This window comes from Sceloporus occidentalis, unplaced genomic scaffold (genome assembly GCF_023333645.1).
Source record: "Sceloporus occidentalis isolate IW3139 unplaced genomic scaffold, rSceOcc1.0.p SCAF_1, whole genome shotgun sequence".
NCBI lineage: Eukaryota > Metazoa > Chordata > Lepidosauria > Squamata > Phrynosomatidae > Sceloporus > Sceloporus occidentalis.
Genome location: NW_028316981.1, coordinates 208,331,966 through 208,358,198, shown reverse-complemented (window position 1 = coordinate 208,358,198; position 26,233 = coordinate 208,331,966). Strand labels below are relative to the sequence as shown.

The 26,233-nt window shown below is 41.1% G+C and overlaps 2 protein-coding genes across 3 annotated transcripts in view; one reads left to right on the top strand and one right to left on the bottom strand.

The window, feature by feature from the left end:
• Nucleotides 1-11,487, top strand: part of IDUA (alpha-L-iduronidase) — a 67,222-nt gene extending 55,735 nt beyond the window's left edge. Inside the window, exons 9-14 of one of the 2 annotated variants that reach the window (XM_089488698.1) lie at nucleotides 94-303; nucleotides 1,332-1,453; nucleotides 4,802-4,927; nucleotides 5,957-6,033; nucleotides 7,282-7,382; nucleotides 8,778-11,487. In XM_089488698.1, the coding sequence (XP_089344824.1) occupies nucleotides 94-303; nucleotides 1,332-1,453; nucleotides 4,802-4,927; nucleotides 5,957-6,033; nucleotides 7,282-7,382; nucleotides 8,778-8,875 (734 nt within the window). In that variant the 3' untranslated portion in view covers nucleotides 8,876-11,487. The remainder of the gene's footprint in view (nucleotides 1-93; nucleotides 304-1,331; nucleotides 1,454-4,801; nucleotides 4,928-5,956; nucleotides 6,034-7,281; nucleotides 7,383-8,777) is intronic. The other variant, XM_089488700.1, reaches the window with a different exon arrangement.
• A 902-nt stretch (nucleotides 11,488-12,389) lies between these two features.
• LOC149323287 (purpurin) lies at nucleotides 12,390-25,519 on the bottom strand. Its single transcript, XM_089488697.1, has 6 exons — nucleotides 25,426-25,519; nucleotides 22,748-22,868; nucleotides 20,355-20,491; nucleotides 18,541-18,653; nucleotides 16,762-16,974; nucleotides 12,390-12,630 (listed from the first exon to the last, which is right to left on the bottom strand). Exons 2-6 carry the CDS (start codon nucleotides 22,865-22,867, stop codon nucleotides 12,620-12,622), a joined length of 594 nt encoding a protein of 197 aa, XP_089344823.1. The 5' UTR covers nucleotide 22,868; nucleotides 25,426-25,519; the 3' UTR covers nucleotides 12,390-12,619.
• Nucleotides 25,520-26,233: the final 714 nt, after the last annotated feature.

Genomic DNA, 26,233 nt, shown 5'->3' with positions numbered 1-26,233 from the left:
TATGGGGAGATACAGTCTTTGGAATATGATTATTTTCTATCTGTGTTCTCATAAAAAGAAAACCATTTTGATTCAAGTCTTTCTCTTGAGTAGGGGAGGAACAAGTCTCTGCCAATATCTACTGTCATGAATCAGAAGACTGTAATACACTTGGAGTCATAGCTAGCCTTCACAGACCTGTTGAGCTACAACCGTTAGACAGCTGGCAGGGGTCCATACTAATCTATTCCAGCAATGATAATCAGACATCTTCAAACATCAGTCTTGTGACAATAAATATAACCAACTTGCCCAAACACAAAGGTAAGATTGAGCCCTGACTGTTTCAGCAACCACCTACCTAATCCAATGTTAGAGAAATGCAATTCATTTTTAGGTCATTCTGGTCTTCATAATTTTTAGCTGACCTACAGTTGGTGGCTGAGATAGTGACACATTGCTTTCTGATGGTTCAGTGTACGCAAACTTTGTTTCATGCACAAAACTATTAGAAATATTGTATAAAATTACCTTCAGGCGATATGTATAAGGTGTATTTGAAACATAAATTAATGCCATGTTTAAGATTTGTGTCCCATCTCCAAGATATGTACAAAAAGTAAAATCTATTGAGGGAGTAAGATTTAAATCTTTCCCACTCATACGCATAATCCTATTCTCTTTCAGGGCTCTGTGAGTGTGTGAAGAAGAATCCTAAACTGAACATGACATAATAGCATAGTGTGAAATTTAAACCTGTGAGCTGGCATTTTAAAAAAACAATATGTATCTGTTAAGCCAGCATGGAATAGTGGTTTGAGTGTTCAACTATGACTCTGTAGACCAGGGTTTGATTCCCAGCTTGGCCATGAAACCCACTGGGTGACATGCTCTCAGTCTCAGGAGAAGGCAATGGCAAACCTCCTCTGAACAAATCTTGCCAAGAAAACCCCATGATAGATTCGCCGTAGGGTCACCACAAGTCAGAAATGACTTGATGGCACACAACACACACACAAATGTGTATCTGCCAGTTCTTGTTCTCTGTATGTTTTTCCCACCTGAGTCATCTAAGCCCCTCTTATGAGAGGCATAGTCAGTGTTCTACCTCAGACTGGATCCCAAGCAAACTGGTGCCATTGAGGCATATTCCTGAGAATACCAGGCCCCCTAAAGCATATTACCCAAAGTATGGGCACAGCCATCATCTTATGGGTCCCATTTGTCCATGCAAATATCAGGCTATGTTATGATGTAGCTATGAGAATACTGTATTTGAAATCTACAATTTCTGCCTTGATGTTGAATGAAATCAAGCCTTAACATTTTACTTTCTCTTTATCTGCCCGAAGAACTTGTATATGTGACTTATTACATGGATAACTACCTCACCAACCCGTATTTGCAATGGAAGAAACTGGGAGCTCCAGATTTTCCTTCTCTGAAGCAACTGGAGAAGATAAGAGAAGCTGAGGTATTGCGTGTGTGAAATAACTAACACATACAATACAATCCAGTGCTTGTTTACTTGGAAACAAATTTTGCCAAGTTCAGTGGGACTTACTCTTGAATTACTGTAGAATTACAGCTATGAATCCATGTCCTGTGCATGTTAACTTGGAAGCAAGTCCCACTTATTTTTATTTTTGAGTTACAATTTTTATTTATTGCAATTCAAAAAAAAGAAAAAGAAAAAAGAAACACAACAATAAATGGAATAAAAGCTCCCCACAATATTTGGTCTCCATAGATTGGGTTTTAGGTATGTGTGGTTAAGATTTCATCTTCAGGTTTCAGTTTCACTGTATAATAGTAAAAGTAAAAATGAACAAAGCAGGGTTCGTATTCCTCTTACTAGGGTGAACCTCTTCAAAACATCATTTCCCCTTTCCATGGTTTTAAATTCACTTCTCTCGAGATGTATTACACTACAATCTCCTCATACACTTCCCTACTCAGTCTCTGGGTAGTATTATATTTGTCCCTTACCTCAGAGAGTTGGCCTTCCATCCCTGTAGAATGATATTACTGCACTGCTGTGTCAGATGCAGCTCCATCAGGTGTTCTGTTTCCAGCAACAGCCATCCTGAAGCCTAGGAGCTCAGAAGCGGGGCCTGACAATGATGGGTGCTGTCCTGTGTTTGTTCCCAGCATAAAAATTCAGAGATGTACTGCTCCTGTAAAAGTGGTTCCATTTCCCTTGCCCTAAATCTACTGCCTGTTGAACTTCATTAGCTGACCTGCAGGGTCTAGCACCATGAGACAGGAATAAAAATGTCCCTCTTTCACATGTCTCCATAGAGTTCAAAATTTGTTGAGCCTCCACCATGCCCTGACTTAAGGTGACTCTGACTTCAGTCCTTAATCCATTTATTAAAGTCAGAGTCACCTTTTGTTTTCTGAGTAAAAATGCCTGTGATTGCATTTAGTCTCCCCCCCAACTAAAAAGTCACAAAAAACTCTTGATTTTTCCAGATTGGAAAGATGTTCTGCCTCCCTTGATCATGGCACTAGCTCTTTTTGGTCCTCGGGTCCTTCAGGCAGTTAATAGCTCCCTTGCAAAGTATTTTTGGCCCTGAAGGAAGCCTATATTTGGGGAACGTAGTACTCCAGCTGATCTTCACCCCATCTTATAACCACTTGGCTCTTGACAACACCTTTTCTCTTTCTTTGAATTTCTGCATAATGCATTACTGTAGGAGGAAGTTCATGCTTGCTAGATTATAGCAAGGATGTTCCCTTCTCCCACCTCAGAAATCTTTCCCCTCTGTTCTGGCAAACATTGGAAGTTTCTTCTATGATTGAATATGATGTGATCACATCAGTATAGATTTAAATAGCAATTACCTCTTCCTCCCAGGGAATCCTGAGAAATGTAGTTCAGGGGTGGGAGACATAGGCCTCTTTGAGATAATATTGTCAGTATCCTCTTCAAACTACAACTCTAAGGATGTTTGGGAGAAAGCCATAATAGTATTATTATTATTATTATTATTATTATTATTATTATTATTATTAACCTTTATTTATAAAGTAAGAATGATATAACTTTGTAGTGTGTCTTAACCCATAGAAAGGTCCTGAAAATTAAGTAGAACTCCCCTTTTTTCTATCTGCTTACCTATCACTTGCACTTTTCGTCTCCAGTTCCATATGAGTATATATGAGGTAGAGTTTTCAGTTTTATCCCTTTTATACTGTCTAGATATTTACTCACTGCTTCGCTTTATCATTTCCTTAGGGCTGACTCTGCAGCACACTAAGGAGGCTATATAAATATTTGTAGTAATTTAACAAACAAGGCTAATGGAAATGCCACTGCTTTTGTTTCACTTGTGATCCATTTCCAACACTCCCCTGTAAGCGCATACCTGAACCCTTGGGAGTCTGTATCCTGATGATCTCCCTTGAAGGAAAACAGGAGGCTGTTCAAGGGGCATTTTCCAAAATTAATGATTTTTAATTTTTTACTAAAGGAGGAACTACAGGTTTTCTCAGCAAACATAATTCACTGTTGCAGGGGCAAGGAGGCTTGAATCATTGCTTCATTTCTTCAGTGCTTACCACCAATTCTACTCTGCTGATAACACTCCACTCCACACTTTGGAAATCTTCCCACATCTGCCCACTAACACCACTCTGAGATAGGCTTCCTTCTGATTTTAAATGAACAATTTGCAAAAACAAGAAGGGGTCAGCTGGATGGGACCAACAGCTCATCTACCACAGAATCCACCTTTCTGCATTGGCCAACTGGAGTGTTCCAGACAAGGCTTTTATTGTGCAATTCCACTGCTTTAAATAAACATTTTGTGTGTGATGTAATTGTTTCCTATTTGTGGCTCTTCAGTGTTTTTGCACTAATTCTTTCAACATTTTTTCTCATGACTGAAAATCCATTGTGGAGAGAAAACTCATGTAGTAGTTAGTGTGTCAAGCAAGAATTGTGGAGACCTAGAGTGAAATCCTCATTCAACCATGAAACTCAGTTGTAGCTTTCGGAACTGTCTCAGCCTAACATGCCATACGGGGATTTTATGAAGATAAAAATGAAGGACAGGAGGCCATGGATGCAGTTGGACTTTTGAGGACATTGTGCAAGGGCCACATCCTAATTATATTTGCACAGAGTGCCATCAGCATAACCATTGTGCAAATGGTTGCATTTTTCAAGGGATCACAGAAGTGCATGCTTTAGTGCACTTTGATTGGGGGCACAGTGATAGTTACACAGTGAGAGCATAAATCTTGTGAGATCAGTTGTGTAATGGTTTAATCCAGCATATAGATCGTATAGCTATGGTGGCATAAATTTACATTCTGGACCCCTCTTTAGATCTAGTTCATAGCCTTATTTTTTCATGAAGAAATAAACAATTCTGGATGCCCACATGAATGATAGTGAATTGTAGGAAAGATTTCAGTAATGCCCATGTGAAGTCTAACCCGTGTATGTCCCCAAACAAATCTACCATAGGCTTTGCATTATGACTCATGAAGTCCATGTGTTCCTTCTTATATATGCTTCTTCCCTGCAAAAGGAGAGGAAAAATACAACAAAGATTGTTCTTATCCACCTCAGCAGGGTTAATTTATTACACTTTTATCCATTGTTCTTTCAGAAAATTCTGAGCAACTGTCTTGGGGCTACAGGATGGTTCTCTATCCAGGCACTGATTAGTCTCAGAGAATGAAACCTGTTCAACTGTAGCATATGTGCTTTAGCCATTACATGATATCTCTCAGCATTTTCTACATAGTTTATATTGACAGGTTACTGTCGAAAGAGTAATCCAACTTTGTTACTGCTTTTATTTTACAGGACCCTATGGTGAAAGGGCCATTTCTCCTTCCTGCAACAGGTCATCTGATACTGAAACAAGAGCTCCCAATTCCAGCTGTCTTTCTTCTCCATATCTGTGCAAAGCCCCTTGCTGCTCCCAATCAGGTGGGTACTACATCCTGTCCACTGTTTGCTTATGCTTGTGGAAACTTTACTTAGATTCAAAATAAATATTTGTGTTTGTTTGAGTTCACCTTAGCACCATGGAGTTTGAGATGTGGGAAGCCTGAAGCCTTGGTGTGTTTCAGATAACTTTGGCAAATAATTTTGTTCTTCTAAGCCACTCTTGTCAGCAATTTTAATTTGATACAAGGAGGGTTTTACCCTGTTGTGCACCAGATGTGCTTGTTCCTTCACCATACTGTAAACAGGCCCATGGTAGGAAACCTGTCCAAATTGGCCCCTTTACATACCAGTCACTTTGCTTATCAGTCACTCTGAGAGCATGGCCTGTGAGTGAGTCTAGTCCTTACCAAGGCAGTATGTTTGTGTCTCAGTTGTACCACTTCTGACTCCAGGTTAGGGCTCACAGGCTAGAATGCTGTTTCAGTAAAACCATCAGAGGTGGGCAAGTGCATCAGGTGCAAGAGCATTTTTTTAAATAACTAGAAACATGTCTAGGAGAAGGGGGTGCAAAATTTTCTCTGAAAGGTTAATACCACTCTAGAAACGCTGCCTTTCATGATCCAGAGCTGGGAAGGAACTATTTGTATATTTATTCAGAAAAAGTGAGTCCTATTGAATTCAGTTGAATTCTGTGTATGGGATTGTGGCCTACAAGAGGCACTTGACCATGGTTCATAGCCAACTGCAGAGCATGGTCTTTTGCCTTTCTCCAGAAAGCAAAGATCCAAAGTGCACCAGTTTCTGGAAGTTGTAGGGCTTCAGGTTGGGAAAGGCAGTCCAAGACATTCTGGCTCAGTCAGTAAAAGTCTGTCAGACTAATGTTTAGTTTTACCTAGTTCATTAACCAGCCCTTACAGCCTCATAATTTACACTGTTCATAAGCTCTCCTTGAACTTGCTTTAGAAGATAAATGGATTTTCATTCAAATGCATTAAATAACCTATGCTAAGTATTGCCTCACACTTTCTATCCATGTGGTTCTTCATTTAAGTCACTCTGTCTTGCCAGGTGAGCAGCGTTCGCCTCACTGGTCTCACAAACAGACAGGTTTTGGTAACGTGGGATGACAGCTGTGTGAATTCAAAGTAGGTGACTCCCTAAAGATATGCAAAATTATATTTGTTTCAATTATATTTTGAATCATTTTCTATATCAAACCATACTACTAATTTAAACACTATTGTGCATTTTGCAAGTTAGGGTCTTGGTTTGTGTTTCCAATTGGATCACAACTGGAGAATAGACAACCTACCCCTGTCCATTCCCACAGCAGTATTGCTAGTGAGCTGATAACACTGGGGAATAACTTCCTGCTCTCTTGGTCTTGAGTCTCAAGCACTATAGTTCAGCTGCCACAAGGCTGAGCTGTATAACATGAAACATGTTCTGCTCCTTATATTAATGGGGGAGGGAGAATTTTATTTGGATTACCTTTTCATACAGGAAATATTCATTTCACACATGGAGAAATGCCCCTGGAAATACATGCATTGGGGAAAATGCATGGAAAAACATGTTGTTGTTGGTGTGTGCCTTCAAGTCATTTCCAATTTATGGCAATCCTAAGGCAAATACCTGTCATGGGTTTTCCTGGCAATGTTTCTTCAAGAACACATATACTGGGAAAAATATATACAAATACGCTCATAAGCATATACATCAGGAAAAATACATATGCAAATAGATACAAACTTTCATGTAGACATTTTACTCAAATGTTTCTTATTCTGTATTCTTAACTGATACAGAAACTGGACAAAATGAACATGTTTTTCCAAATGTTTCAATACTATAGAAAACAAAACAGACATATTCATCACTATTTAAGATGTAATGATAGAAGATTGAGATTGAAGGATGAGTGCCCCTCCCCTATTTTCACTGCAATTCCTAGATCTTTTTTGTTGCTAGGGGCTAGAGGTAAAATGCAGATGGAAGGAGCAGAGCCAGTTGTAATGAAACTTCTCAGTAGGCTTTCAGGGGGCTTACTCTGCCACACTATACCTAGTGAAAGAGGCCACCCAGTAAAACGTTCGGTAGGTATCTAGGAGAGAGTTAAAGACAGCCAGTTGTCTAGATATGCCAAATACTGTGCAGTTAACTTTGATGTTAAAACAGATTATCAAGCAGAGACTTTTCATGGGATTGAATGGAGATTTTTAAGTACAGGTGGTACAGCATACATATTGAGTTTAATTTTGCCTTAAAATAAATGGATCCAGAACAGATTTGTACCATTTCTGCTGATGTTTACTTGAAAATCACCTTCACCTGCTGCTAAACAGCAGTATGTTTGCAACCTCTATAATTTGTTTCTTGGCTTTTTTCCATAGGTGTCTGAAAAAATTTGAAGTAGTGTTCTCACAGGATGGGAAAGCATACAAGCAGATCACTGTCAAAGACAGCATATTTACAATGCTAGTCTATAGCCCAGGTAAAGCCAAATGTCTACCTTTATTTTTATTTTTAGAATCAGTAACCACTAATATTGTACCAGTTAGTGAAATATATTTCCAGTTTGAAATCCTTATACATTTTTTGTGATTTGTATTGGAAAGTATAGAATTAGAGTAAGGAATATGTGACCCTTAAGATGTTTTTGCCCTACAGTTTCCATTGCTCTTAGCCAGAATAGCCAGTGGTGAGATGCAGTCCAAAAACATGAGCCCCAGTTTTCCATCCCTGATGTGGGCTTTTCCCCTCTTGGAAGGAAAGCTTTCATTTAAACTAAGGATTGAGTTCATTTTCACTACTGTGAAAAGCTGGGGGGAATTCTCTTTGCATTCCTAAAAAGTTGTTGCTAGATTTCTTACTGAGACATGTTGCACACAAAGATTTAGAGTAATTTAGAGTGGCATGTGTCCACAACTGAACTTTTCCTTCCAAAAAGGACCCCCCAAGCCCCCCAGGAGTTTAGTGGTTTTTAACTCGTTTATATTGCCTGTACAATTTCTGTATGTTTTAGAATGTCTTCATGTTCTGTATACAAACTAAAGGTTTGAAAGGTGGACTCCAGGAAAATATGCATACATCCAAGTGGTATTCTCTCTATTAGAAGCTCTTGTGCTCATTTCACAATGTGCCTGTTGAACGGAGGGCGGGGGAGGTTGATAAGTAGTTTCAGATTTCTGTAGGGTACCCTGTGAAGGATGGTCTGTATGGGGTAAGGAATAAATGTTAAGGGTCCCTCTAGATCAGGAATAGGCAACTGTGGATGGTTAGGGGGCCATATTCGCCCTCAGGAATCCTTTGAGTGCTGTATCTACCATTGTATCTTTAACAAAAAAGCCCAGGATGCCCCCAGACCACCTTTCAGGGGTAAGAGGGGCATTTTCACAGTGTTTTAGGTCTCCTGGACCCTTTTATTATCAAGAGAGGTTTTTTATAACAGCAAGAAGTGAGAAGACATCACTACCTCTTTATTTTCTGTTTCAAAAAAAGCCCTCTCCTATGCTTAAATTGCCCAAGGAAATAAACACATGGTAGCCATCACATTCTGTAGAGGGCATTTGGGGGTAAAAATGGGGGGAAATGCATTTTTACAATCTTTAGGACCCCCAAAATGGCCCTAGGGACCCATATGTGGTCCATGGGACACACTTTGTCCACTCCTGGTCTAGATGCCCATTCAGAGCCATTTCTCAGGCAGCATTTTTTAAAAATATGTAAGTTCACTTGTTGGGAAGCAGTCCTGTGGGCATTTGACTAAGAACAAAATTGAAGCATCCATTTTATTAAGTTTAACCCTAATATACATGTAGAAATATTCCAGCCTTTCTCAATACATGAGACCTTGATGCAACTACATGCATTGGATTTCCCTTATCAGGAACAACAGTCATGGGATTTTACAAGGTGCGTGCTGTGGATTACTGGAACAGAGCAGGCCCATTTTCGCATCCAGTTTACTACAACGGAGCATCTTGAGAAGGAACAAGAGTTTTCTACAGATGTTATAGAATCAAGCCTGCAGTTTGCACCAGCTTCGTGCCATCTTCCCTGCCTTAATTTCCACATAAATCTTCTACTTTTGAAGCTCCCCCAACCCAGCCATTCCTCCCACTACTTGTATGCGGAAACATATTACAACATTTCCAAGCTCCCACATTTTTTGGACTGCAACTTCCAGCAGTTCTAGCCAGTAGGGAGCCAAGGGTGAGGGAAGACTGAAGTTGCAGTCCAACTTCTGAATGGCCAACCTTATCCCTGTCATTGCATTAAAACAAAGCAGTAGCTCTTGGTGGGCTCCTCTTTTTACAGACCAGATTGAGAGATGGCCATGGTTATTGTTAGTAGCTAGTGTAAAATAGTCATCTCAAGATCTGTGTGTAATATGACTTGACTATGTAATTTATATTGCTTTTTATAAAGCTTTGTGTGGGAGAAAGGATTCATACCAACACTGTTTTCCAGCTGAAAATGCTAAAATATCATTATGGGCTGACATTGGAGGAAACAGCTTTGAGAATGCTGTCATTTCCACAAATCTACTCAGGATCAATGAGGGGCTTCACAAGAAGCACTCAGCCTCCTCCCCCAGTCTTGGCTTGGGAAAAGAAGGGAAAAAACATCAGGTTTCATTGGTTTCCTAGTTCTTTGTGACAAACACACACATGCACTGGGTGTTGTGCAGCATCGGCGAGTGGGTCTGCACACAATTTTGGAACCTAGGCCTTAAGGACAATAAGCATCCCTCCTCACTGGGAGTGGAATGCAGCAGAAATACTAGATAGCATATTTAATTATTTGTGCAAGGAAGAAATTGTCAGTGGGACTATCCAGTCTTACTGAGCAATGGCATTGCTTATGTTTATCTCTAAATATTTGTTCACCTGCAATAAGATGGTGGTGGAGAAGGAGGAAGCGAGATCCAGGCTTTGATTTCTCAAAACACTTAGAGATACTATACTACTAACTGTGTTATAAACCTGGAAGACAAGCTGTTTTCCATTTTGCAGCCTGCTATATTTGTTTAAATCCCACTTTTTCACTGACAGAGTATTGTATTTACAGCTAGCACAGCTGGCCTTTCAAGTATGTGGATCCTTGACTAACAGAACCATCCCATGCCTCTAAAATGGCATGTACAGCTGCTTATGTTGAAAGGAAATGAAGTATTGTAGAATGACTATAAGATTGAGTCAGGGAGCTTTCTATCCAGATCTCAGTCATGAATATCATAGCTGATATCCTGTATCACAGTTGTGACTTCATAACCAGACATTATGTACCCATGTCTGTTACTTATTCAAAATCCCTACATAGCCACATAGGTCCCCCAGTCTCCACTTACTGGGAAGCAGCTTCTGCAATCAATGGGGGGTCAATTCCCCTGTTGCTCAGAAAGCATTTGGCTGCCATTCCTACCCCCAACAAGCCATTTCCATGTGAGGGGGAATTGCAGCAGTGTTTCTGTTCATTGCAGTGGGGTTTGCTTATGGAAGGGGGTGAAAACAGCAGCCACCTTTTTCTGAGCAACAGGGGAACAGACCCACATCAATCACAGCAGCTGCTGCTCAGTAAGTGGCAACGGGGAAGGAGGGTTGAGCCAGAATTCAGTGCATAGCACTGTAACTTCAGAGCAAGACCTTACTGGATTCTGACCATCATCTTTGGGTAGTCTCCCCTCCCCTCCCCCCCCCCCCAAAAAAAAATTACAGTGCAACAGAATGATTTGAAATGAAGACTGTGGCTGGAAACTATAGTGCCAGAGCACAATTAGGGAGCCCTGGTGGTGCAGGGCTCAAATGCTGGTACTGCAGCCACTCATAGCCACTCACAACCATGAGTTCAATACCAGTCAGTATGAGTTCAATACCAGTCAGGGGCTCCAAGGTCGACTCAGCCTGGCACCCTTCTGAGGTCGCTAAAATGAGTACAGTCGGCCCTTGCCTTATGCGGGGATCCGTTCCGGATCCCTCCGCGTAAGGCGAATTCCGCCTATGCTTAAGCCCCATTGGAAACAATGGGGTTCGTGCACGGCGGTGCGGCAGTGCGGCGGCACGCAGGCCCATTCAGTTGAATGGGACGCACCGCCCCTTCCACCCTGCGCGCGCCCCCGGCTTGAACATGTAAGCTCAAGTCCGCATAAAGCGCGCCCGCGTATGACGTAGGCGCGCTGTACCTAGCTTGTTGGGGGCAGTTAGATTACACATTATAAACTGCTTAGGGAGTGTTTAAGTGTACTGATAAGTGGTATAGAAATGTGTTTGCTATTGCTATTAAAGGCAGTTTCAAATGTAGTTGTAAAAAAAACTGAGTTGGGTTCAGCCCATATGCCAGTGGGTGGTGGTCTCGTCATCTACCCAAGGATCCCAGATGCTTAAACAGACTGTGCAGAGAAAAAGAAGAAAAGTTAAGGTACTGCTAGATTAAAATAGGATGGTCTAGTGATCATTATTTGCAAGCTTTAAGAGCCATTCATGTCAAAATCTATGAAAAGATCAATTATGAGAAACATACTTGCTTTTACTACCTTTACAGTTCATGTAACTGGAGCTCCAGTGTTTTAGCTTGGATGCTACACTTAATTTTTGAAAGGTCACAATATTAAAGATTTTAAATAAAGGCGAGTGTCGTGTGTTTTTACAATGGGGATTTACCACTGATACAAAAACTGTGTTTCTGGATGCAGTTTGTAGAAGTTTTACCATATGATTTATTCCTAGGCATGATTACCGAACACACAAGCACAGGCTATTTCTACTGTGGAGTCCTCTTTAAAGTGGAATAACAGTTGTGGAAATCTCCATGTTTCTGTATTGCAAACTGCATAGAAAGTGGATGGTTGCATTCAGTGTAAAAGGGAGACTTGAGTTCACTCCCTAAATCCTCAGCTGTGTGTTCCTGAGAAAATTATCTTCTCCTCTATTTAAGTTCACACACACAAGGCAATAACATAAATTAGGAGGCACAGCTGAGAAGCAAGTCAGGACTGAGGGATAACCAAGAATAGCAAAACTTGTCCAACCTGAGAAAACTGTTATGGTTTGAACAAAGCTGAATGGGAACAGGAGGTCATTTTGTGTTCCTGCCTGCCTGGGTGGTTGAAATGAGTCCAGGGCCTAAAGGTATCTCTTTGCAAAACTGCCACATGCAGTTAAGTGATCCAGCCTCCTGGGTAGCCAGACACAGATTCAGCAGATCCTGACAATAATTTACTGAATATCCTCCAATTTGGGTAAAGCTGCACATTGCAAAGAATAATGCAGCCATACCTAGGGGTGCATGCAGAAGGCCTTAAGGTTCAAACCCTAGCATCTCCAGTTAGTAATAGTACACAACGCTGGTTGCAACCCTGCAGATTTTGCTTTGGCCTTTTGGGGTTTTGCAGGGTGTTGTGTGTATAACATATTGGGTAATGAAAAGTATGACCATAGCACTCCTGAAGCCCACAGAAGTCGCCATCCCCAAAGTTTGGGAGCACAGATCAAAGAAGCCATTTAAAAGATTACTTAAAAACATTTATTGACAAATAGTACATTTGTAACGTTCTTTGAATTCACACAAGTGTGTGGTACACCCAGGTGCAAAAAAGCAAAACAGAAACAACAACACTTAGACGTGTTTGAGAGAACGCTCTAATCCAAACTATATGTGAGAGACAACTTCAAGATGCAGAGGATGGGCCTCTGCTCCAACTCAGGACTGGAAAAGTTTTTTCCCCTCCATTTAACAGGCCCCTATGGAAACAAGCAAAAGAAGTACACATTGGTTGTTGCAACATCATCACTGGGAGGCAGTTAGAATATTTTGCACTGTTATTTTTCAGCCTCAGGTACAGAAAAATAATAAACAGTGAGTTAACAAAGAGAAGAACACATTTATAATGTTGGTTCTTGGCCATGGCATGAAATTAACTGGCTTAACACAAGGCCCACGTAATATGGAATATATTACTGCAAAAGGAGGTGGTGACCTTTAGCTTAGACAGCATTTAAAAGGCTTAGATCAGTGGTTCTCAACCTTCCTAATGCCGTGACCTGTTAATACAGTTTCTCATGTTGTGGTGACCCCCAACCATACAATTATTTTCATTGCTGCATGCAAATATATGTTTTCCAATGGTCTTAGGTGACCCCTGTGAAAGGGTCGTTCAACCCCCAAAGGGGTCCCAACCCACAGGTTGGGAACCACTGGCTTAGATGCATTCACAAGGATAGGCTCCTAAACTGTTATTAGCTATATAAACTAAATGTCATCTCCACATTCAGGGTCAACATACCCTTGAGCAACAAGGTAAGTGACAGGTCATAGCTATCTTCATCTTGATGCCTTCCTGACCTTCTGGAGGAAGGATATACAGTAGTTGTTTGTTAATCAAAGGAGGGAACACTATATGAAATTGTCTTTTGATATTGCCTTGTGTAAAATGTTCCTATATTCTTAAAAACAAAGGTTTCAAAAGGCACTGTTTGAGACTACTAACTCCTAGAATCCAGCAGCCAGCATGGCCATTCTCCATGCTGACTGGTGAATTCTGAAAGCTGTAGTCCAAAAAGAAACATTTCCATATTGTGGATAAAGCATAGGCCTGGTGCCCAGAATTTGTGTAAGCCAAATAGGATGGTAAACTTCATGCACTACTGTCAATTTGGTTTGAGTGTTGGACTACAACTTTGAAGACCTTGGTTCGATTCCCAGCTTGGCCATGAAGCCCACTGGGTGACCTTGGGCAAGTCACACTCTCCCAGCCTTAAGGAAAACCATGGCAATCTCCTCTGAAGAAATCTTGCCAAGAAACCCCCATAACAGCTTCACCTTAGGGTCACCATAAGTCAGAAACAACTTGAAGGCACACAACAACATAATGTTTAGGGTTCAGAAATCATCTTCAAGAAGTTTCTCTAGCTCTTTTAGCTTCATTACAGCACTTAGGGCCTGTACAGTCAGGCCAAAATAAAGCTGCTTTGGGTCACTTTGGAAGTATAATGTTTAAATGATGCATGCCTCCTAAGAGTCCGGAAGCCGCGCCAAAGCCATGCTCCAGTCCTAATGTATTCCACTGGAAGGAGTTCTTTGCATGGCAGTGCACTTTCACATCACAGTGGAGGCATTCATTTTGCACAATCCACATAGCTGAGTAGGTTTGGCCATTAATCCCTCTGATAAAGATGTCTACATAATATTTAGACAGTTGCCTCTTAACTTCAGTGAGAAGATGAGTGTGGAAATTCTTGATCTCTAAATCCAGCTACTTCATGGGCTATAAAATGTTAAGTACTAAATCTGCAGACATTGCCGCAGCTGTGCTAAATCAAAGATTTTCCCCTCTTGTGAAATATAGTAACTACGTTCTGATAGGGTAAATCATATCAGTGTCTTTCAATAAAGCAGCATTTAATATTCATTCTTACGACTAAATCATTTGGGATGAAAAGAATAGCCAGTCCCAGATCCCTGACATGTATCTCCTTTGCAATACACGTTTGCAAATGCATTTTAGTCATCATTTTCACCTTCTGTGAGATAAGATTCCCTTCAGATACAGTAAGTGAAGAGGCCTACTGGAAGAAGCTTGGAGGATCAGTAATCTAAGCTGGATAAGTCTAGGACATGCGCTGACATTGCTTTGGAAACAGTGGCAAAGGTTATGCTGGGTGCTGCCACCCCTGTTATATCTTCTCCGTGTAGCCAAGCATTACAAGTATCTCTCACAGACAAATCTTAGGAGCCAGAAACCCATGGAGTCCAACTGTTCTTTCAACACATTTGGGAGCCACACATATTTCCCTCTTGCTGCTTCACACTTTCCAAGGAGCCTAGCACAAAGTGGTAACATCCTACTCTTGGGAAGAGGGAGAAACGAAAAAATTGGAGAACACTAATGGTTTGGCCAGGTAGATCACCAAAAGTTCTTGCCAGAAAGCTTCCCAGTCCTGAAGGCTGATCCTGCTCTGCTGCTGTGGTTGTGTTGCTATTCTGAGTTCAAATAGTTTCCAACTTATGGTGACCCTAAGGCAAACCTATCAGGAGATATTCTAATTCCTTCTATCCATTTTGCCTTTAGACTTCTCTTAATGTAGTTAAAAGCAAAGACAGATGAGAGTGTAGTTCATTGGGGAGAGGTTGAGCCCTTCAGATGTTTTGGTTTTCCGCTTCCCTCAGTCCCTTCCAGCATGGCTTATGACCAGGGGATTGTGGAAGCTGTAGAGCAAAACATTTGGAGAGCCAAAGGATCCTCTACCCCAGCCTTGTTAAAATACTGCCATTTTACAGTATTAAATGTCAGGCTCTTGTTAGATCCCGATTCTGTGTGGTCCAAAACAGGTAAAACCAGAAATGTGAGAGAGGTTACAGGAGGATACTCTCCTTACAGGAAAACGCAACTGAAACAAGGAGGAGAATCATTCTGGACTAGCTACTTCAACTACTGAAAAATGACACAATGCAAGCAACAACTTTATCTGTGTCATGTTATTCTGGGGTTTTAGGAGAGCGTTAACAAGGTTGTCTTTATTAATTAATGAAACAACTAGTAACACTGTCCTTTTTTAATGTAACAAGCAATGTTTACCCATTACCCCTACAACTTGGGGGGGATTTTTGGCCTCTTGGAGCCATTCTTTCATTTGCTTAAGTTTTTATTTTGTTTTTAATTTAAAAAAATTAACCCCAAATAACATGTTAATAGTGTGTAACTTGAAAGGTAATATTTAGCATGTTACTCTGTGGGTTTTGTTTCATTTTTTAAAATGAATTTTATACATTAAAACAAAACAAGACCAAACAAAAAATCCAAGCTGTGATGTTCTTACCTAACAACAAATTGGTCAAACTGAGCAGCAAGCTTGGAGGCGAAGGCTTCATAGGGACTAGGGAACAGGGCCTAAGCAGTCATCTGACTGAACATTGAAGCAGGCTGTCACTGCAAGCCTAGGGCCCTTTCACAGTACACAATTATAGCACAATGATTCAATTTTGCTGTGGTTTCATCCCATGGAATCCCAAACCTTCTTAACATTTCAGGGTTGAAAACCAGAACATGTGTGGTCAAGCAACATCAGAGTGTGATCAAGATCACAAAAGTTTTTAATGGGGAAGAACACACAAGCTAGCAGAGGCTGCAGCACTTTGCCTTTCCCTGAGCCTGCTAGGAAGGGCAAGGTTCTGCCTCCCGTCCCCCTCCAAGAGTTAAATGAGTACAAACTAGGGTACTTTTGTACTTTGAACTTAGTTTACAGCAACTGAAGTCAACTGACAAGAAAGGAAGCAAGGAGTAAGAGAGAGAAATGTGGACATTTTAAAAGCAGCTGAAAAAGTTGAAGAGATGATTAATTGGGGGCTGTCCCTGCCAAATTGGGGCATTTGGAGGGTAAGGAATCCTGTGATTTGCAGATTAAGGATGATTATTTAGAATTCTCAACCAGAAATCTCTAGTGCTTGATCAAACATACCTTAGGATTCCATAAGATGCAATCATAGTCAGTGTAATCATAGTGCGGTCACTGCGTAGTGTGAAAACCATTAGATATTGCCCTCATAACACAGTCTTCTGACAATTTCAGGGAAACATCCCAGTGACCAAAGCCCAACTATTGGGAAACATGGTTTGAAACCTTCCTGACAACAGCAACTGAAGATAGAGGAACAGCTGCATGGAAAAATACACATACAAAATCCTCCTTTCTATATGCCTTGGTCTGTTACTGACAACATTTGTGTGAGGCTCCTGTAGGTCAGATCACTTCATGCCAAGTTATCCAACACTTCAGTGGGTAAGCTACCTGCACACAGATGTGTAATGGCTTTGCACAAAGCTACCTCACTTTTTCCCCACCTGAAAAAAGAGCAAAATAAAAATTTCTATGTACCTGTCTGTAGCACAGGCTGAAACTGGCCAGACATGCAGATTTCCTCCTGTTTCTGGCGCACAATGCGCTGAATGGCTGGGGGAAGACCACGAGGATTGCGGGAGAAAACAAGGGCATAACCATCATCGCAGGATCCATCCTCTTTCAGACTGCGGCAGGCATATGTGATGGCATAGTTATCATAGTCTGTGTCAATCACCCAGTAGTTGTCACCTGAAATGATACCAAGGATCAGGTTAGGGATTCTGATATTTCAAACACACTTTCTGCATATAGAAGAAGCACAGTGTGCTGAATATCTGAGGCTATCTGAATCAGTAGCATCACGGGGGAGGTGAAGGGGGTGTGGACCGCACTGAGTGACACCCCAGAAGGGGGTGACACCCCAGAAGGGGAGGGACACCTTGTCAGTGCCCTGCCCCCGTGGGGCCTTCCCTGAGCCTTGGACACCCCATCCAGGCCACCACGAAGCCTTGGGGCCCCGTCCAGGCCACTGCTAGGCCTTGGGTGCCCTGTCCAGACAACCACGAGGCCGTGCACGCCCCATCTGGGCTGCTGTGGGGGTGTGCATGCAATTCATTTGTGTGCACACACATTCCTGTGCATGCACACTCCCATGTGGGACACACACCCCAGAAGTCCCCCCCCCCCCAGAATTCCTGTCCCCTACATCGGGTGTCACCAAGTCAGGTGACGCCACTGGTCTGAACACTGGTTTTTGTATAAATGAATAAAAAGATAACCAATTGTCACTACTAAAAACAAACAGATAGATAGATAGATAGATAGATAGAGAGAGAGAGAGAGAGAGAGAGAGAGCGCACATTTCTCTTTGGTTCAGACTGAGAGAGTCTAACTAACTAAAGGGGGTTGAAATCACAGTAAAGAGGGACAGGTAATAAAACAGATATCTCCTTTGGTTTATTGCTCATTCTCTCTCATTCCCTGTCTTTAAAGTCTGTCTCTCCATCTCTCCCTCTCCCCCTCACCTACTCTTCCCTAATAGTTGGGAGTTAGAGGGAAAGAATTTTTTTTCAAGAAAGACAGAAGATGAAGAGCAGAAAGATATGGTTCGGCCAAAGTCTCCTCTTTCCCTGTGAATATGAAAGCTATATCCCCAAAGCTGTCAAAAGATATGTCAAGTTATCTTAACCCCTGATGCAGTAAACCCCACAAGCTCTCTCTTTATACACAGGTACTAAAAATGGAAAAATCACAAACTAGATGACTAAAAATTTGCTGTCTTTCCAGACTCCTTAAGTCACCTGTCTTACTCTGTGCAATGGTAGAGCCAGTCCTAGCTCATCTCACTTGTTCTGCAACATCTGACATTAGGGGCTGTTATCACCCATGACCACACATTTAAGGACTAGCATGGTGTAATGGTTTGAGAGTTGTCCCTGTATGGTGAGCCCAGATATTGGCCTGAACGGGGGCCCCAAGGCCTCATGGTGGTCTGGCTTGCATCCTTCTCTTGGTTGCTAAAATAAGTATCCAGATTGTTGGGGGCAATTAGCTTACACTTTGTAAACTGCTTAGGGAGTGTTTAAGTGCACTGATAAGCGGTATAGAAATGTACTTGCTATTGCTATTACTATAGGGTTTGAATCCCTGCTCAGCCATGGTAACCCGCTTAAGATTTCCTCATTTGGGGGGTTTGTTGATCCAGAAAGACATAACTCTGATATTCCTGCTTTAAGAGTGCATACCACAAACACACACACACACACACTTTTCCCCACACTCTCAGCAAGAGGCAAGAAGGGATCTCTTGCTCACCTCCACTTGACAAATAGCTTGCCAGGCCTTGATAGTTCATGAACATTTTTGCTGGGGTGGTGGGGTCAGGCACGGAGTACTGGGCTGCCATGTCAGCGCAGATCACCCAGAATCTGAAATAGGAAGAGGATAATATGATGTTCATCATACAGTACAGGTAGCACGCTACTCTGTTTCTCTAGCCAGGGTTTACCAGCATCTCATTCCAGTTTTAAGATTATCATAAAAACAAACAAACAAACAAACAAACAAAACTCTATCATGCAAAGCCAACTCTTTAATGCACAACCCCTCTCCTGATCCAATCCAACCTGTAGCCTTCTTTGCACTCTTCTGCAAGACAATCCAGAACACAAAGGAACAGACTGAAAATCAACCCACCCATTCCAGGCCCTGTTTGCTTAATGGAGCCGTGAAGAACTTCACCAGAATAATACACAGGAAAGCCCTAGTGGCATCAGGGCATGACTTTGTGGGAGACATGGAGATGTGCAAGGTCCCACCCAGAAAATAAGAAGCCAGGAAGATGTGGCTGCCCATATTTTGAAATATTTGAAATAATGAAAAGCATGAACATCAACTCCAGGGCCATTTCTGTGGCTCCAAGGGCCCCTCAAGGGTTAAAAAAAATGGGCCTAAATCTCTTTCTGGGGCATGTGGAAAATTTTCATCATATTTTGGGTGCTCCTGGACCATTTTATGCTCATGACAGGCTTTTTTAAACAAAAAAGTAAAAAAAAAAAAAAAAAAGGCCTCTCCTGGGCCTAAAATTGCCTGAAGCAAAAAGCATGCTCAAGACGTGCCATTTTGGCCACAAAACCCACTGGCTGAGCTTATGTCTCTAATCTTATTAGGACACAGAATTGTAATTGGCAGGTGAAAGCACAAGTTGAGTCCACTTGAAAACCCTTGTGTTGGAGATAATGAGAAAATATATATTGTGGTGTTAGATCCATAATGGTTCACTTATATAGTCATCATATCTTATACATTCAGCATATGATCATAATTTTTTCCTCCTGTATGATTTTTAACATCTTTGCCTGATGATGAAGCCAGTGGAGCTTGAAAAACTTGCAACATGTATTTTGTGCATTTTGGGTGGCCAATAAAGCTATCACTGTATTGTGGATTTTTAACATTCATCATAATGTAGGTATGTGGTGCCATGGAGTGTTGCAGTAATTAAGTCATGGACACAGAGGTGTAAATCAGTTCCCGGCTTGTCAAAACACACTGGAATGCATCAGTATGGTATTCAAGCTGTAGGAAGTATAATGGCTCTCATTTAGCCCAGCAACCTAGGACTACATCACATTTTCACCAAGGGAAACATAAAAGGGAACACAAGGTGGAGTGTAGGGCAGAGTTTCGAGAGGAAATGTTTAATGAACCACCTCCATCCACTCCCATTTCTTTTTTTAAAGCACCACATGTCCCCTTGTAGAGCGTCTCATTCCCCACTCAACAGCATTCTTCTTCTTGCTGTTGTAACATGAGCTTCTTTCTGATATTCAATCAGTCACTCAGAGATTCTATATCTGATCGCAATCCATCAAAATGAAAATGAAAATCCATCAAGATAGCATTAACCCTACTCATAATTGACCTTCTAATGTGGTAATACTGGAAAGCCAAATCAGAGTATTCCTCTGAAATTTTTGTCCCTCTTTGTATCTTCTAATCCAGCAATAACTAAAATGGAATAGTCTCCCATACAGTGTCATATAAGGAATGCATTCCAATGTCATATAAACCAGTGATGAAAAGAGGGAAACAACTAGTTGTCTATTTGTAGTGATCTTCTGTCTTACCCAAAAAGTTTCACTCTGCCTTTAGAAGATGCAATCATAGTGCCATCCTCCTCAATGGTGTATTCAGCTGAGATGTTATCCTGAAGAAACAAGCCTTCTGGGTCTTTTTTGGACAGAGCATACCATTTACCGGCATACTAAAATGCAAAGAACACATATTAAGGTTACCAGGAAGGACAGCCAGTACATGTCAACCTTTAACTAACTTGAAGGAGGGCTAAGCCAGCAGACTGCTTATGTATCATTTAAGGTGAACAGATTTCCACACTCTCAAATCCAGGCTTTAAACAATTAAGCACTAGTTCAGGTGAAAAGCTGAGTAGTACTGCCTCCTGGAATCCTTCCAAAGAACCAGTGTGGCCTTGTAGAGAACCAGTTCAATCACCATCAGGTACTGTCATTAGTCTTATCCACTGGGGTTTGGTTCCAAGATCCCCCGTGGATAACAAAATCCGTGGATGCTCAAGTCCCATTAAATATAATGACATAGCAAAATGGTGTCCCTTATAAAAATTGGAAAATCAATGTTTGATATTTGAAATTTATACTTTATTTGAACATTTTCAAACCACGGATGCTTGAATCCATGTATAAAAAAATCCATGTATAAGAAGGGCTGACTGTACCACTTGGAGAGAGTTTGCATGGTGTAGTGTACAACTCTGGACACAAGGGTTCACCCATGGAAACCCATTGGGTGACCTTCAGCAAGTCACAGTCTCCTAGCCTCAGAGGAAGGCAAAGGCAACCTCCTTCTGAACAAATCTTGCCAAGAAAACCATGTGTTAGGTTACCATACGTTGGAAATTACTTGAAAGCACACAACAACAACAATAACAAAAACCCATTTGAAGATTTGCAGTGACATCACTGTAGCTCCAGAAGATAGGACCAGAGCTAAAGAGCTTCAGTTACTGAAAGGCAGATTTCAAGTCAACATTAGGAAAAACCTATTGCCCGTATGAGCAATTCAACAATGAAACTACTGGTAGTTAGAAGGGGCTCTTTCATCCCAGTCTTGGAGGTCTTAAAGTAGAGGCCAAAGACCCATCTGTTGTTGGTACTTCAGCTCTGGACTTCCTGCAACAAGAGGACTCAGTGATCTACAAAGTCCCTTTTTAGCTGTATGGCTCTATGGTTTTATGATTACTGGGCCTTCTTGTGAAATCCCTTCCTTCATATGTTACTAATAGTGGCATGAAACCATCCTTATCAGCGCAGCCCTGCTCTGCATGCACGTAACACAGATCTAGCCTATCAAACAAATGTTGTGTAGGAGTTAGAAAATGCTGGGCTGGGACTTGGGAGATCCAGACTGTAGTCTGCAGTGAACCATGAAATCTGCTGAAAAACATTGGACAAGATATTGTCCTGCAACCTGACTGACCTCACAGAGTTGTTATGGGGATAAAGTGAAGTGAGAGGGAGGAGAAACATGTACTTGAGCTCATTGGAAGAAAACAGAACACAAAAGAAAGGAAATACATAATCAGACAGCAGGATGGTGCTGGACTGCAATTCATTTCCCAGAAGGAAGAGTAGATTTTGAATAGAATTCAAAGCACTCCAATGACAAATTTCAAAAGAAGTTTCACAAACCAGATATTGTTTTGTATTTGCGCAGGTGATAACTTGCCTTGATCTAGCCCACTGTGTTGTTGTGCCTCACTGAGATTCCAGAGTCTTGTTTTATTAATTTACAATTATATATAATTGTTTACAATTAACAGTAACCTTCAACAATGTCATATCCTCCACCATTTTACAGATGAAAACTAGGACATGTCTGACCAAGCAATATCTCATTGTGGTCAAGATGGCAAAAGTTATTAATGAGGACAAAGAGAACCTGGCAAGGCTGCAGCAATTTCCAGTCATCTCAGTGTAGTGGGAAAGAGAAGATTCCCCCTCTCTTCTTCCTTCTGCTGAGCTAATTGAGTAGAAAGTACTTTTGTACTTTTAAGTCATTTTGCAGCAAGTGAAATAAGATAAGGATAAATGGGGAAAGCGGGAGGAAGAGAGAGAGAAACTGGGACATTTTAAAAGTAGCTGAAAAACGGAGATGGCAGAGGATTAATCGAGACTCTCCCTGTCAAACTGGAAGGGTAAGCAATGCTTGTCTCAAAGATCTCCTGTCCCTATTGCTTTACACATTCATTCATTCATTCATTCATTCATTCATTCATTTCATTTCATTTATATCCTGCTTTTCTCCCAACATGGGGCATCCATCTTCTGCTTTCTAAATGAACTTTACAGAATCGGAGAGAGGATTCTGGCATAATAATAACAACCCCTTATCAGGGATGCATACATATATACATACATATCCTCACACCCATTATTGTTCTTTACCATAGCAATAGAAAAAAAAAGATTATGTTCATAGTTACCCTCTTGGGATCAAAGTCGGCCTTCACTGTGAAAGATTCTACAGCACAGGTCTGCTGAGCCGAAGAATAGTCAAGGATGGAGATCAGGGTCATCAGGAATGTATACTGAGCGTATTTCATTCTGTGAAGTGACACAGTTATTCAGCATGAATGAAAAGCTAGGGTTTTTTTTTTTTTTTGGGGGGGGGGAGATAAAATATTACTATATCTAGTTAAAGATATCATTTTTGTTTTCGGAGAGAGTCATCCAAGTCTTAGCAAATACATTTAAGAAACCCCTGGTGTTCTTGCCATGCTGTGACTTCTGGGGGTGGTGGGTGCGTCAGACACCCCAAGAAGTTTTCTTACCTGAGGTGGAACAACAATTTGTACCCTCCTCCCATCTACCCCTATCAAAGGACATGGTATCAAAAGACATCCAAATTACTTTGGCACATGAAGAAGACAATCTTGTAAGCACCTCCCCTCCAAAAAATAAAAATATAATACTGTTGAAACAAAAAAAGTCACTGCTGCATCCAAAGTCAGAGACAGTTTTTGATCTGGAGGAAGGTTTATATCCCTGGAATGTAAACTATGCTAGTAGTTATCAAGGGGAAAAGAAGAATCAAGGTTTGCTAAGTACTGGCCCTGTCAAATCACACACACAAACACACAAAATAAGAATTTAGTAGTCAAAAACAAATATCTCAGTTATTCATTACTCACTGCTCAGTATATTATAGCTTCCATTCACATGTTTTTTTAAAAGGTATAACATTAAGCATAGCTCTGCTAAAAAACAAAGGCAATCATTCTGAGGGATGGAAATCCAAAATCCATACTAGGATGATAGCTTTCTTTAGGCCTGCCAAAAGGGTACAAAGATGTATGGAAGCTTGGGCAGGTGAAGTAGATATTATTGTACCAAATTCTGGGTTGCTGCTAGCCCTTACAGAGCCACTGCATGGTTGGGAAAGGAAGCTATGTAGCAGACCTCTCCGCACTCTGCACTGCTAACATTGTAATTGATGGAAAGGAATTAATGCCAGAGATATCCATTTGAACGTCTAGTATCTCCCAGCCAGTATGCCAGTGGCCATGTTGGCTGGGAAATTCTGGGATCATAATCCAAAACCCTTTTTTCCAATCTCCGTGTTTCGGGGGAAGGGGTGATATGACTATCAGAGATCATCTGTGCTTCCAACACAGACGTAACATATTCCATCTTTCCTTCCACACATCATTGAAGGAACACCACTGATGCCATCAGGTCATCAATGTTCAGTAGTTTCTCCCCACGGCTATACCAAGAAACCTCCTTGTATGAGAACAACACATACTCTCATCCAGTGGCCCCTCAACTAACCTTTGTCTGGCTTTAGGACTGTATTTTTGTTTAGTACTGTATATACATAAAATTCATTTTTCCAAATGTTTGTTTTCTTGAAGAGCAGTGCCACAGTTCAAGAATAGAAATTGCTTAGTTTGTACTTCTCCATCAGACACACCTGCCCTCAGACAATAAAAAAGATTGCTGTCTCCTTAGTTAATAGCTGTTTATGATTTAAGATGTCATTCACACATGGCACATTCTGTAGCAAATGTCTCTTGCACTGATGCAGCTGAGAGGGTCTGATGAACACGGCCACTCCTGAATTTGCCAAAAAGAAAGAAAGAAAGAAAGAAAGAAAGAAAGAAGGCATGTGTTCCTTCCTTCCTTCCTTCCTTCCTTCCTTCCTTCCTTCCTTCCTTCCTTTCTCTTTCTCTCTCACACAGACAAATGAGACAGATTAGCATAAAAATGCTTATGTACTATCTCATATGTATGGAGATAAATTTAGACATCATAATTGCCATAATTTACCCTACAATATAGTAGGGAAGACTTTGACCTGTTTGTCTTCTCAGTTTGCAGTCCATAGGTGACTTCCACAGCCTGTCTCACATTCTTTTTAATCTTTAAACTGGACTTGGACTGGACAGCCATTCAGAGGATGCCTTCTTCAAACAGAACACTGTCTTCTGTAATGCATGACCAACTGAGCACGTACATGGATGGCTATGGATGCAACATTTATATTATGAACTGAGCAGGACTGCCAGCCTGACCTTTGCTTGAGGTAGCAAAATATCCTGGACCAGCCCTGGTCACTGTCCTCAACAAGTATTCCCTACTCTTTAGATATCACCATTAGCCATGTGGCAACAACCATAATATAGTGACTTCTTCACTCCTATAAGCAATAGGTCTGATTCCAGGTCTGATCTGATCAGAGGCCTACATCCAGTTGTTAGTCCCAGACTAGACCCACTCAAACAATGGCACATACATTAAGTGTTAGTTTTAAAAGTTCCTATGGATTCAAAGGGGCTAGTCTAGTTAAGACTAGCAATTGGACTCAGACTAGGGATCAAATAAATGGAGTCCATCTATCTAATCTGCATTATAGTCCCAATTTTGTGGAAAACCTTCAAAAACAACTCATTGCTACCAATGGGTCAAACATCAACCTCCTGATCAGTTCTCAGATTTAAAAAACAACAACAAAAAAGTGGTCAACAACACTGTAAAAGAAATGTTTTTCGCTCTCTCCAAATAATTCAAGCATCTAAATGGACAAAAACGTAAGGCATCCCAATAAGGCAGGAATAAAATAACATGGACTTTCATTCTCTGTTGCTGTTGGAAGACCTACCTGATGGATTGTTGAAATGTCCTGGATTTTATTCCTGGCAGTGTGTCCTTCTTGCTCTGGTGGAGTCAGACTGTGAATGGTTCGCCACTAGCCACCTTTAAATAAGGTGTCTGGAACAACCCTAATTGGCTCTTTGTCTCCTAGACCTGAGTAAGATGCTTAACTTTGGATAATCCATTATGTAAAAACCATCACCAGTAATCCTTACACTGGACTGTGGCTCGGCTGTTATCAAACAGACACAGCTTTTACATAACCAAAGGAATCATCCTCAACCAACACACCTTGTAAACACGAAGCACCTTTTGCCATATTTGCTCTGCATTCTCTCTGGAGCACGTGGCCTACTAAATGAGAAGTGCATCCTAAAATGTTTAACATTAAAATTATAGAAGCATCCCAAGATGTTCAAAGCACAATATATGCAGTTTCCAGATGATTACCGGAGCAGGACCCAACTTCCTTACCTTTAAGCAAAAGACTGACTCATTTGACTTCAGGCCATTCCTTATGCCTACTGCGGCAAACAATAAAATATTTTAAAACATGTGTATCTTTCAGACATAGACACACTTGTATTTGGTCAATAGGTAATCCCCACCACCACATTTATTCTCTCCTGCTTCCTAAATGCTGAAATTTCGATCATAAGTGTCTCAAATATGGAAGGATGGCCTTCAAATCATTTTACTGCTTGAAGTAGATAAAATGGTACTCTCCTCCCTTCCCAGTTTTTGAAAAATGCCAGCTAGATTAAGCGTTCAATATTAGCAATCGAACAGTGTTAAAATGAGGCTTAGTGCCTACT